Genomic DNA, 12,385 nt, shown 5'->3' with positions numbered 1-12,385 from the left:
ATGCATAAAAACCCAGTATTATACTACCCCTTCCTTCTCACTCTAGCCTCTACCAAACGAATATCTTCTATTTCTCGAGGACCCCACAACCCAACCCAATTGTCCTTTTCCTTTTTAAATAATTGAATCCAAAAGTAGAACCCTTTTTCATATAGTTCATTCATATACTATATAGTATAATACACAATTGATGAATGCCCACTGTACTTCGTGAGTGAACTATACACAGTAGAGAGAGCGTCTCTGCATAAATCGAGAGATCTCTCTCTCCCTCTCATTCAGCTCACGGTTCATCCTTCCTTTTTCATCTGGATTATAAACCCATCAAATCATATCCACCATTTCTAGAGAGAGAAACTCTCTGTTTTATCAGAAACAGAGACAACCGCAAAGAAAAGAGTAAAAGAAAAAAAACCGATCTTTCTTTCTGGGTGGGTTTCTCACAGTCTCAGTCCCATCTCTGCTCAGTTGTTTTGGCTTTTGCTCTGTTTAGGTCGTGAGGAGGAGACAGTGGGTGCCAGCAGCAGCCTTGCAGCCCCGAAAAGCAAAAACACAATGGCTGTCCTTTGAATATTTCAGAATCTCCTCCTTTTTCACCTTTACTATTTCATAATTTCAAAAAGAAGCATAAAGCTCTCTCCTTTCTCAAACAAAAACAAAACCAGATATCAAAGTCCTTATCTTTCACTCACTTTCGTCCTGCTCATCATCATTTTCCTCAGAAACAAACACAACTTCACCCCAAAATGCCATCATTTCCAACCTCCACCACTTTCACCTTCTTCCTTCTCTTGTTAATATCCAGCTTTAACATTACCCTCGCCGGTTTACTCGCTCAACCGATAACCGGTCACCCCCAGCCACTCAAACCGGGCGAGTACTCCAGCCCCAACACCGTCCCGGCCCTCCCTGCCCAAACCGCAACCCAAATCTGCCACCTCGACCTCTCCGACGAGCTCTTCGGCGGCGTCAGCCAAGCATGCGGCCGAGACCTCGACCGCAGCCGATGCTGCCCTGTCCTAGCAGCCTGGCTCTTCGCTGCCCATGCCAGGTCAGCTCTCGAGCTCCCCTCATCGGCTCCGGCTCCTTCCGCCGGCCTCGACCAGCCGATGATGCCGGACGACTCGCAGAAGTGCGTCAATTCCCTGCAGTCCTCGCTCGTGAGCCGAAACATCCGGATTCCTCAGCCGAACGCCAGCTGCGACGCCGTTTTGTGCTTCTGCGGCATCCGGCTCCACCAGATCGGCTCACTCAGCTGCCCCGCCGCTTTTAACGTGTCGCTAGGGTTTCACAATGCCACGCCCACCGCCGCCGTCAAGAACTTGGAGAAGAACTGCCGCAACTCTTCGTATTCTGGCTGCACCAAGTGCCTCGGCGCTCTCCAGAAGGTCAGTTTCGTCTCTCCACAATTCTATAACATATTTTGTTTTGTTTGACCAGAATGCCGTCTTACTTGACTGGTAAGTACTAATTGCAGCTCAAGGGTGGGAGCAAGAACGGAACGGCGGGGGACAAGTCCACGAGCGACAGAGCGAGCAAGATGTTCAACAGGGACTGCCAGCTCATGGGGCTGACGTGGCTGCTGGCCCGGAACAAAACGGCGTACATACCCACTGTATCGGCGGTGCTGCGGGCCATAATGTACAGTGCGCACCCACCGCACGAGTCCACGTGTAGCCCGGACCAGGAGAACATGCCGCTGGCCGTAGATTCACTGCAGTTCGATAAGGCGCAAGCGCCCGCATCGTCACCGTCCATTTTGTTGTTTCCGATTCTGCCCCTGATCATCTTGGTTTCTCTGTTTGTTTAGGGTGAGAGAGAGGGGATCAAGATTCAAGTCTTGGTTTTTGCCCAATTTTTTTGGTAATCCCTGTCGTGTCGGGTCACGTGATGCTAGTAGACAAACGGGGCTGTTGGGTTGTTTTTGTCATTTTGCCCACTGTAAATTTCAGCTCATAGTAAGTACAGCAGGGAAGGTCTTACTTTTACTAATTCAAATTTCTTTACATTTTCATTTTTAAAAAGCAATATCCCAAATTACTCATGTACTGAAAAGGGACCGGTGTATCGGGGTGCAATGGGACGGACACACTGTCTTCACAAACTGACTTATTCACGTCGGCAAAAAATGGGAACACTGCCTGCCTGGTACTATAATGATTTGGTCCTCAAGTGACTGGCTTGTAAGTGTGGGGATTGTTGCATGAAAGACTGGGTCAATGGGTAAGAATAGTAAAGGCAATTTGAGGTTTGAGACATTCTCTATCTGATTATTTATTTGTGGTACTGAAAATTTGTGGGAGTGCATTAATGGTAAATGATTTGGAATAAAGAAGCAAGGAGGGGCTAGAGAATTAAAGAAATGTGGTAGTGGTACCCAAAGCTCATTAATGACGATTTGTGTTGGGGGTGTTTGGAAAGCTACACAGAGAGATAGAAAATAGCATTAGCAACTCCCCATGACTGAGTATGTTGGTCGCATAGAAATGCAAAACTGGGGACACGAGATGCTAAGAATTTTGGATTATAAAACCCAAACACATTGTTATGTGAAGATTAGATGAATTAAATAAAGTTTTAATTAGGTAGTTTCACATCTTCTAGGGAGCGAATTGCGGATGAATTATTGTCGTCACGTAGCCCGGCTTGGATAAATGTTTTTTTTCGTGGACATCAATTTTTTGTTGGTAGCGATTTTGACACTCCTCTTTTGAACTAGTTTTTTTTTTTTGGTGCGGTCCATCGGCCTGTATAACTCCATAAACTTCGGGCCAAATAATTTTGACTTAAGCATGTCCAATTTCTCGGCCTCTACGCTTGTATCTAATGGCACAGTTTGGAGTCTAAATTTGAATGGGCATTTAGGCTGCATTTGTTTTGTGGGATAGAAAATGTTTTCCCCAATGCAGAAGCAAAGAATTAGTTCCAGTGCTTCCTAAATGTTCTTGTGAAATAAAATAAAATAAAAAACTGAAAAACCAAATATTTACTTCTACCATTTAATAATGAATCACCAAAAAACAGAATCCAGTTTTACTCTGACAAATTGGAACAACCTTCAAGTCAGTTAAATCAAATTTTTACCAGCCCTTGCCTATAAGCCACAGCCAATCAAGTGTTACACCTGCAAATATACCTACCAGTAGGAACACAACCAGCAAGTTTCCTAAAGCATTTTGCTCTGGCCCCTGCAAAACCCAAATTCTGATCAATCTTACTTCTTTAACTTGACAAACTGTTAAACTTTTCGAGTATAAAATGCAGTGCACAAACCTTGTAACCTTTGGGTGCTGAAGTAAGCACACAGACTGTGAGGTAACCATTGGATAAACCCAAGAAGGATGTGAGCATTATCATCCAGCCTTGGTCACCATATTTGGCAGTGAAATAGAATGCCGGGACGAGCAAGAAACGAGAAAGAATCACAACCATAAGCCCTCTACGATTTTCCAACTTGAGGAATTTCACCAGTGGAATGTATCTCCCAATCAGATCACTCACATTGTACATTGCAATCAAAACCAGTGCATACCTGACATGTATAACCCTAGATTTTAGAACAAAATTCTTGTTGACACCAAGTAACGTTATGTTTTAAGTACATACCATGTACCCAAGCTGTGTGATCCGGTGTCTTCGAATAAGAATCCAGGGAAAATTGACAAAGTGAGGGCATAGATTAGAAACATATCGAGTGCGTAATCGATGTTTTGAAGCAGCAATTGTTTGTTCCCCAGCCGCTCTAGATCTCTCTGCTCTTCCTCATCCTGCATGAATTTGCAGTGTTTTTTCTTAGAACATTAGAAGATGAATGGGTTGGGGCATTATTTGAGCATATGTTGGAGAGAATGACATACCGCTTCAGGCAATGTTTGGATGCCACCAGCAGCAAGGTCAGCAGAAACAGTTTTTGATCCTTCTGAAGCGGCCTTTGAGCGATAGTACTTAACAATTGGTAGCTTCGGAAAGGCAAAAGCATAAAGAATCACGCAGAGAAGCTCAAAGAATGAAGAGATTGCAAAGAACAAAACTGCAGTGGAAAAAGAAAGCCAGTGCTTTAATGTAAGTTGAACATGCACATATGTATATGGTAGGCAAGACCATGCACAGATACAAAATATCAGAAGATTTAAGTTTACGATGGTCCTAATGAAAACAGTAACATGTTCAACAACAAATATGAAAACTTGAAAACTGGAACCTACGAGCTCCTTTCCGAAGACCATTGTGGGAATTCTCAAATGCTGCCTTTGTAATTAACCTCAAAGCAGAGGTTAGGGCTCCTGATGCAGCCAAACCAGCAAGGAAAGACTGAACAGTTTGAAACAAGAAAACTCACAAATTTATAACCAGGTCCATAAATTTCGACAACTTGAAGGAAGACAAAAATGAAACATAGAGCTTGTAATTGTTATTGCAAAACAAATACTGACTTGGATGAGTTCTCCTGACATGAAAGAGAGGTCTCCAACCATTCCTCCTTGCACATGAGCATCTGCAATTCCAAAGGCAGCACTAATGGCACAAATTCCAATAAAAGTTCCGAGGCCTCCTCTCCCAGATGTAGCTAAATCCAACTATGGCAGAATGAAGCACATTTTAGAGGCTTAATCATATGTCTTCTCAATAGCAGCATTTGGTGATGTTAATTGAAGATTTAAATTGCACTTACAACTAGCACCAATAGAGAAGTTATGAAAAATAGGACATATCCAAATAGGTTTCTTTTCCTAGTATTCATCTTCGCCTCATGATACGACAAGATTATAATTGTTCCGAGCGCAAATGGCTGGTACATCAGAGTGAGGACCCTTGCGGGATGGTATCGCTGCACCAGGGGAAAAAAGAAAAATAAACTTCAACTGATGCGGCAATCCAATTCCAAATGCTACAACTGTCAAAACATATTGTCTACTTGCATATAACTCAAAGAAAATCTGAGAGATAGGTACAATGTAGAAACTAGATATTGTAGTTTCTGAATCGAAATCACATCGGATAGGACAGTTACCGGGAACAAGTCAGCATAGTAATCTTCTATTGTAAGCATACTGTTCCATGAAAAGAGGCATCCATTTCCCAGAAGCCAGCACACCACCATTGCAGCATACTTCCCCTATAATTGAGAACAAATGCATATCAGAAACTGGTTCAACAAATAGATTTGCTCTAATTGCAAGTTCATTCTAGTTTAAAGGAAACAAAAGAAGCGCTACAAACCTCAAGCTTAGGTGGGGGTCCATTTACATCAGGGCTTCCCATGATTGCCTCTATTCAACCAGCTCCCCTACAAGTTATGATATTATGGCAAATCTTTTGGTTTATTGACTACATAAAATAAGTCACCAACATCAAATCTTAGTGTGAATCTGCCGCTAAATGCAATAAATTATAGTCAACCTATCTTCAATGATTATGATTAAAGTATACATTCAAATTCTTGCTTGCACAGCAACCAGAACATTGAGGTTCAACCAGAGAAGGCTTTACACATTTAAGTGAGCATTGGTCCAACCCTTATCTACAATGCAAACGTAAAAATTGAATTCTAGCCTCTTCTTCCCCTAAAGTTTCATTACAAGTAAGAACAAATATGAGAAGTCCTCCCCAACCAACTCCAAATATTTCATTTTATTATGCAAGAAGGAACAAAAACATTAATCTAAACCAGCCCATTATAGATTTATGAATGCAACCAAGCAATCACCTTTGACTTTTATTCACCACTCTCTCTATGTCACATGAGAGAGAGACAGAGAGACAGAGAGAACCAGGGGTAGAAACAGAGCAGATAAACATGCAAAACTAAATCTTTATCCACAAAGGAGATATACGAACTTACTCTTTGAAGAAGGTGGGTGGGATTGGATATGTATGGTGGACTGAGAAAAGAGACACTTTGATCCTTCTGAATCTTTTACCAGAATCTGAATCTTCTGCCCCCTCTTTTATATGGTATTTTAAACCAATGGGAACAGAACACCCTTTTCAACAAAATACTACCCAAAAAAAAGGTGAAAACTTTTAGGCGTCTGCTGTGAAAATCCAGAGTGGCAGTGATGACGTTTGTGGGGGGCAGGGGAGATTTCTCTTCTGCTTCTGCGGTCTCCGGAACATTCACTAAATTCTAATCCAAACCAATTCTCTCCCTTTTTTTTGTTTCGCAAAGGAAAAGAAAAGAAAAGAAAATAGAAAATAAAGGGGGAAGAGAAGAGAAGAGATGGTATTGAAATGAAAATTATTAATTTGGAAGTGTTTGAGTTTGAGGAGGGCGTTAACGAGGAGGAGACAGTTGTTGGGTTTTCTTTCCATAAAAAAGACAAGGAGGAGTGAAACTCTGAAAGAGGACGCTTTCTGTGTTCACATTTTAGAGCAGTTGACTACGCCGTCACGGCGCCTATTACTCGTCACTTTCACATTCTACTCTAATTTTAATAACATATTTTTAGGAAAACATTATTATTATTATTATTATTATTATTATTATTATTATTATGTCATTTTATGATGTAACATTACATGTAATTTGTTGTAACATAACTCATTCGAGTCTCTGCCTTCACATATATATATTTTGTCAATGAGGATAGGAGAATTTGAATTTGAGAACTGTTTCAATATTAAAAAGAATAGTATATGCATTTGGCTGAGGATTTCTATGAGAAATTAATAAAAGAAGATGAAGAAAAGAAAGAAAGTAAAAAGAAGATGGAAAGAAAAATAGGAGGAGAAGACATCAACCAAAGTATCAAATTAAGCCCCTAATACCAACCAATTAACGAAGTCAATGAATACAATTGAAGAAATCTGGAATTGAATTGAAATATGATAATTAATGGCAATATCTTACCCGTTTTAAATGATATCATAAATATGAGTCATTAAATTAAAAAAGGAATGTAACCCTAAACCCTAGACAAACAAGAATCCGTGGACTGCACCCAACTTGAGGTTGAGTTTTTAAACCTAAGACCACTGATGTGTAAGCAAATGCTCTTACCACTAAGTTATGGACCCATTATTTGATTTATCTTTAATTTTCTGTGTTGTTTAATGGCTCCATTGAATCAATTTGAGGTTATAGAACCACTACTTAAAGATTATAGTCAGCAACCCAAAAGCCCATATATCCATTCCATTTTCTCCAGCAACCCTAGTATTCTCTTGTCCACTTTCTATGCTCTAACACGAAGGAGGGTTTAGCCCCAACTTATTCCAAAATCCAGAATCTGTCTCTGACTAACGGTGCTTCTTGGAAAAGCACACCTGTTTAGGTATGTTTTTGAAGATAGCAAATGGTTCCAAATCCATACAGACTACAGTTGCCTCCTACATAATTACACTCGGCTGCTTGCAATAATGTCCATTGACCCAAGCTAGCTAGCTAGCTACCAACTCTATTCTTTAAACCTTTTTGTTGTTACTATGAATTGCATATTCTCCATTCAACTCAATTTGAAGATAAACTTGAATTTTTATACATATATTTTCTGACTTCAGCCAGTCACTTAAGTCATCGACCTCCTTGTTTATTTCATGCATCATTCATGCAACCAATACGACTAATGTGGCAGTGATGCACCAAAAAGAAAAAAAGTGGACAGGCTTTTAACTAAGTCAATTGCAAATGTCAATCCGACACGAGCTCTAACTCTTCCATTTAATAGAATAGAAGGTTTAATGAGAACAATGTGGGAGTTCAAAATATTTTTCTAATATTAAATTAAATATTAGAAAATTTTCAATTTCTAAATCCTCCTCTTTCTCTACTAATGTTCTAATAATTAAATTTGATTTATTTTTAATTTAATATTTTTTAAAAATATTTTAAATTAAATAAACTAACAGAATTGAAACATTTGACATGATTTGCTAACAGTTGCAAATACAGTGACCAAAATCGAAAGATTGAAAGTGCGGTGACCAAAATTAAATTCAATCCTAATCCGAGTGACTAAAATTATAATTACCCCAAAAACATATATTCATACGTAATATTTCCCCCTGTTACATCAAAACTCCAAACCGCAAAAATTTCTCTTTATAAATAACCCCGTTACCCTCAACCCTTGCTCACTCATGCACGCTATATGCTCAAACCTCGTCCTCCTCCTCCTAGCTTTATCTATCTTCTTCTTCTTCACACAAACATTTTGACATTTTGATCAAAATGGGAAGCTTAGACGTGAACTTTACAGATTCTTCCTTGTCCCAAACCGACGTCTTCAAACCCTTAGACCCCGAAGACTTCCGCAAACAAGCTCACCAAATGGTCGACTTCATTGCCGACTACTACGCCAAGATCGAATCCTACCCTGTCCTCACCCAAGTCCAGCCCAACTACCTCCGCTCCCGCCTCCCCTCCACCGCCCCCTACCTCCCCGAACCCCTGCAAACCATCTTCCACGACATCTCCGCCCACGTGATCCCAGGCATCACTCACTGGCTCAGCCCTAACTTCTTCGCATTCTTCCCCGCCACCGTCAGCACCGCCGCCTTCTTAGGCGAAATGCTGTGCACTTGCTTCAACGCCGTCGGGTTCAACTGGCTCGCCTCCCCCGCCGCCACCGAGCTCGAGATGGTCGTCATGGACTGGCTGGCCCACATGCTCAAGCTTCCCGCGTCCTTCATGTTTTCATCGGGCACTGCTGGAGGTAGCGGTGGCGGTGGTGGTGTCATTCAAAACACCACCAGCGAAGCCATCTTTGTAACTCTCGTTGCAGCCCGAGACCGGAAGCTTGAGGCTTTGGGAACAAACGACGTGAAAAAGCTCGTCGTTTATTCTTCTGATCAGACCCATTCCACGTTCACCAAGGCCTCCAGGCTCGCCGGGATATGTCCTTCCAATGTAAGGTCTATCCCCACCAGCCGGGACTCCGATTTCGCTTTGTCTCCCGAGTTACTTCGTGCGGTGGTGGAGGCGGACGTGGAATCCGGGCTGGTCCCGCTTTACCTTTGTTTAACCGTGGGGACAACTTCAACCACGGCCGTCGATCCCCTCGAGCCGCTTGCCCACGTGGTAAACGATTACAACATGTGGGTCCATGTGGACGCCGCTTACGGTGGAAGTGCTTGTATTTGTCCCGAGTTTAGGCATTACTTGAACGGGGTGGAGCGAGTCGACTCACTGAGTCTGAGCCCGCACAAGTGGCTGCTCAGTTACTTGGACTGCTGCTGCCTCTGGGTCAAGCGGTCGGATTTGTTGGTCAACGCGTTGAGCACCAACCCGGAGTATTTGAGAAACCAACCCAGTGAGTCTGACTCAGTGGTGGACTACAAGGACTGGCAACTGGGCACTGGACGTAGGTTCAAGTCACTTAGATTATGGCTCGTGCTGCGTAGCTATGGCGTTGCTAATATCCAGAGCCACATCCGGTCCGATGTTCGGATGGCTCGAATGTTCGAAGGGTTCGTAATATCCGACCTAAGGTTCGAGGTTGTGGTGCCCAGAAAGTTTGCGTTGGTTTGTTTTCGGCTCAAGTCATTTTCTAGGGCCGAGCCGAGTTATGTTGACTCGCTGAACCGGAAGCTACTCGAGTGGGTGAACTCAACGGGTCGTGCTTATATGAGCCACACTGTAGTCGGTGGGGTATACATGTTAAGATTTGCAGTGGGGGCCACGCTTACGGAAGAGAGGCACGTTATTGCCGCGTGGCAGTTGATCAAGGATGGAGCCGATACAGTGCTCAAGGTCAAGGGTGTATGATATGGATCAGTGAACGTGGCCCAAAATAAGGAAGTATACAATCCAAGCTGTGGCTCTGTGATGTATCTATGGGGACATAAATTTGATTGTTGAGGGGTTCACGTTGGTTGTGTCACTTCATTTAATTGGTATAAACTCTTGTACAAAAATGTGGAAGAAGCTGCACAATTTAATAATATTCTCTTCTTGGCAAACTATTTGTGGGATTTGTGTCAAGGGTGAAACACGCTTTGTATATCCGTATTACTCTATAATTTCTCAAAAAACTATCAGTATACAAGGGTGAAATCGAACACATTTTTGCAAAAGCCACTAGTTTATACGTAAGAAGAGAAGATGAGAAGATGGCAGATTCCAAAAAAATTAGGTCCTCCTTGCATATTATATGCTTCAAATTTTAACAAAGATGAACCTTATGATACAAGTTGTTTATGAAGGAAGCAAAATGTAGTAGCGAAACATTTCAAATTACATGATATGATACGGGAGGGTTGCCTTGTGATGTTTAAGACCACCATGGAGCGTCACCGGTTCTGAAATCTGTTTCAACCCATGGAACAAACACCACCTTCCCTTCATCAATGTCAGCATGAGCCAACGCCAGAGACTGTTCGAGCAAGTCAAATTGAAACATTGGTTATTACAGAAAGAATGAGATGAAGAAACAGACTAAGCAATATGTAACATGCAGCATTTGATGGCCTAACAATTATGGGAAAAGTTGGGAGAACAAATTGTTGCATGATCCTTCACTTTGACAGAGTTTATGAATGCAGATTGTAGAAGCTAGAAACCGGTATCGATATACCATAAAGAAAAAGAAATTGGCAAGAGTTGATAGAAGTCTAAATTAACTCACCAAGGGTGCAGGTCCTCTGACAACCTTTCCTTGTTCATTGTACTGGGATCCATGGCAGGGGCATATGAACTTGTTCTCAGCCGTGTTAAATGGCACCACGCAACCAAGGTGAGTGCAGACAGCGTTGATTCCATATGTGGCAAGAGTTCGGTCTTTCTCCACCACAAGGTATGTAGGATCACCCTGATAATAAACAAAGAATCAAAATTAGTTTACCTTGTAAAAGTATGCATACTTCCCCAAGTTCTTAATCTGATTTTGGGAATGTTTTAGCACACCATGGAAATATATCATCAGCCCATAATGCTGCTGCCTGTATTGCAAATCAGGCTTGAACTTTTCGTATAAATTGAAATGGGGAGATGAAACCAGACGGTACATGTTTGTAGTTCATTAGTAAGATGTATCAATACCTTCAATCCTTGTGTGAGAGTCTTGTCACCAGGGCCATGAGTCTTAATCCATTCAGATGCAATCACGTCATTTCCAAGAGCATCCTTGGCAACTTGACCACCAGCGCCACTCCCGGAGCTATAATTGTTCTCCAATCAATCAAAATAACCATGTCAATGAGCAAACGATACACAATTTCAAGCCAAAAAAAAAAAGGATTTTGGTAGTAGAAATAGCAGTAAAGTAATGAACTTTTCTATCATGGTATCAAGAGACCTTGTTGGGCTCTTTAGTAGTAAATATTTGAGATAGGCCATTCACTACCTTAAATTAACTTTTTTCTATTTAAATATTTCATTTTCATTACACTTTCAGAACAATCCAATTTCTTGATTGTTCTGATTGAGGTTATGCAGAGCTAACTTTACATCAGTGGGCCAAGCAATGAGACTAACAGCTTATGCAAAGTAAATCAAGGTAAAAATTGATTGAATTTTTCAAGTGAATATTTTTCCCTAAGCTACATTGGGTTAATGAGTTCAATATTTACATGATATAGAGTAATCCAATTTCAATGAACTACCCAATAACAAACACAAAATCAATCACAATCAACAAAATACATACATGAAGATGAAAGAAAAAGGTATAAAAAAACTGGAAATTAGGAAAAGGGTAGGTGTACTCACCCAGGTGGGACAAAGAAAGTGGTATAAGGAACCAACATGAAGCCACTGGGAAGAGAGATGGCACCCAGAAGAAGCAGGTTCATAAGCTTCCTCTTGCCCATGTCTGGCACGCGATCAGCCGCAATACTGGATGCCTGGCACGTGATTCTCATTCCCTTTCCCTTTCCCACCATCTGGGTCCTCCTGGGTTTCACAGCAAGGGCTTGTGCTGATGAGAACATTGCACTCTTGCTTGAGCATAGCTGAAAAGAAAATTCAAACCCATTTATGACATAATTATTATAGCTCAACCCTCCAATCCAAACCCACATCAGGAAATTCAAGTTGGGTTTAGTTTGAGTTACCTGTGAAGTGGTAGCAGGAGATAGAGTAGAGGAAGCCATGCTGTGAGATTATTCTCTTGGAGATGTTACTGTTAGCTTCTTCTTTCTCTGGTTTTCGTGTAGTTGAAATTTGGTTTTGTAACGACCACAGCCGCTAGTGGATAAGGCGCAAAGCCAAAAGGGCGCCACATTACCACATGTTCAAGATCAAAGATTTTTATTTTCCTATTCTATACTAGAAACTTTGTAAGGAAAAAAAAAGTTTAACTATTATTTTAATAAACAATAAAAATTGAAGACGGAATTTAGCCTAGTGGAAAAGAACATTGACTTATTGATCAGATGTCTAAGGTTTGATCTCCCATAACATCATAGTTGTGTGTTTGTGAGAAGTTTCCCTCCCGTGTATAATTTA

At 41.4% G+C, this 12,385-nt stretch overlaps 4 protein-coding genes across 6 annotated transcripts; 2 read left to right on the top strand and 2 right to left on the bottom strand.

Annotated features, from left to right (window-relative positions):
- Positions 1-184: 184 nt before the first annotated feature.
- On the top strand, positions 185-1,992 carry LOC110772243 (putative GPI-anchored protein At4g28100). The gene is made up of 2 exons (XM_021976669.2): positions 185-1,388; positions 1,478-1,992. The coding sequence occupies exons 1-2, from the start codon at positions 747-749 to the stop codon at positions 1,808-1,810; spliced, it is 975 nt and encodes a 324-aa protein (XP_021832361.2). The 5' UTR covers positions 185-746; the 3' UTR covers positions 1,811-1,992.
- Positions 1,993-2,971: 979 nt separating this feature from the next.
- Positions 2,972-6,323, bottom strand: LOC110772195 (equilibrative nucleotide transporter 3-like). 3 transcript variants are annotated; one of them, XM_021976610.2, is made up of 10 exons: positions 5,843-6,323; positions 5,221-5,328; positions 5,012-5,116; positions 4,673-4,828; positions 4,434-4,577; positions 4,206-4,311; positions 3,858-4,030; positions 3,607-3,767; positions 3,274-3,532; positions 2,972-3,188 (listed from the first exon to the last, which is right to left on the bottom strand). In XM_021976610.2, the coding sequence occupies exons 2-10, from the start codon at positions 5,260-5,262 to the stop codon at positions 3,081-3,083; spliced, it is 1,254 nt and encodes a 417-aa protein (XP_021832302.1). In that variant the 5' UTR covers positions 5,263-5,328; positions 5,843-6,323; the 3' UTR covers positions 2,972-3,080. The 3 variants fall into 3 exon arrangements, with proteins under 3 accessions (XP_021832302.1, XP_021832301.1, XP_021832303.1); XM_021976609.2 differs by having other exon boundaries at positions 5,221-5,287; positions 5,843-6,322; XM_021976611.2 differs by lacking the exon at positions 5,843-6,323 and adding an exon at positions 5,708-5,793 and having other exon boundaries at positions 5,221-5,287.
- A 1,832-nt stretch (positions 6,324-8,155) lies between these two features.
- Positions 8,156-9,836, top strand: LOC110772230 (tryptophan decarboxylase TDC2-like). The gene has a single exon (XM_021976652.2). It carries the CDS (start codon positions 8,171-8,173, stop codon positions 9,704-9,706), a length of 1,536 nt encoding a protein of 511 aa, XP_021832344.2. The 5' UTR covers positions 8,156-8,170; the 3' UTR covers positions 9,707-9,836.
- Positions 9,837-10,058: 222 nt separating this feature from the next.
- PETC (photosynthetic electron transfer C) lies at positions 10,059-12,153 on the bottom strand. The gene is made up of 5 exons (XM_021976683.2): positions 11,992-12,153; positions 11,648-11,889; positions 10,979-11,096; positions 10,566-10,748; positions 10,059-10,313 (listed from the first exon to the last, which is right to left on the bottom strand). Exons 1-5 carry the CDS (start codon positions 12,028-12,030, stop codon positions 10,212-10,214), a joined length of 684 nt encoding a protein of 227 aa, XP_021832375.1. The 5' UTR covers positions 12,031-12,153; the 3' UTR covers positions 10,059-10,211.
- Positions 12,154-12,385: the final 232 nt, after the last annotated feature.

The sequence above is a fragment of the Prunus avium genome, chromosome 3 (assembly GCF_965620075.1).
Source record: "Prunus avium chromosome 3, drPruAviu1.hap1.1, whole genome shotgun sequence".
In the NCBI taxonomy this organism is placed as follows: Eukaryota; Viridiplantae; Streptophyta; class Magnoliopsida; order Rosales; family Rosaceae; genus Prunus; species Prunus avium.
The sequence above is the reverse complement of the archived record's forward strand: the minus strand, read 5'-3'. Positions and strand labels throughout refer to the sequence as shown.

What these genes read in the sequence shown, in the direction of transcription:
- LOC110772243 (XM_021976669.2), top strand. Translation starts at nt 747, where the DNA reads ATGCCATCATTTCCAACCTCCACCACTTTCACCTTCTTCCTTCTCTTG. An exon ending in GCCTCGGCGCTCTCCAGAAG is followed by an intron (nt 1,389 to 1,477) that starts GTCAGTTTCGTC and finishes TACTAATTGCAG; the next exon opens with CTCAAGGGTGGGAGCAAGAA.
- LOC110772195 (XM_021976610.2), bottom strand. Translation starts at nt 5,262, where the DNA reads ATGGGAAGCCCTGATGTAAATGGACCCCCACCTAAGCTTGAG. An exon ending in GACCCCCACCTAAGCTTGAG is followed by an intron (nt 5,117 to 5,220) that starts GTTTGTAGCGCT and finishes TCTCAATTATAG; the next exon opens with GGGAAGTATGCTGCAATGGT. An exon ending in TCCAAACATTGCCTGAAGCG is followed by an intron (nt 3,768 to 3,857) that starts GTATGTCATTCT and finishes AAATTCATGCAG; the next exon opens with GATGAGGAAGAGCAGAGAGA.
- LOC110772230 (XM_021976652.2), top strand. Translation starts at nt 8,171, where the DNA reads ATGGGAAGCTTAGACGTGAACTTTACAGATTCTTCCTTGTCCCAAACC.
- PETC (XM_021976683.2), bottom strand. Translation starts at nt 12,030, where the DNA reads ATGGCTTCCTCTACTCTATCTCCTGCTACCACTTCACAG. An exon ending in ACTTTCTTTGTCCCACCTGG is followed by an intron (nt 11,097 to 11,647) that starts GTGAGTACACCT and finishes GAACAATTATAG; the next exon opens with CTCCGGGAGTGGCGCTGGTG. An exon ending in CTCTCACACAAGGATTGAAG is followed by an intron (nt 10,749 to 10,978) that starts GTATTGATACAT and finishes GTTTATTATCAG; the next exon opens with GGTGATCCTACATACCTTGT.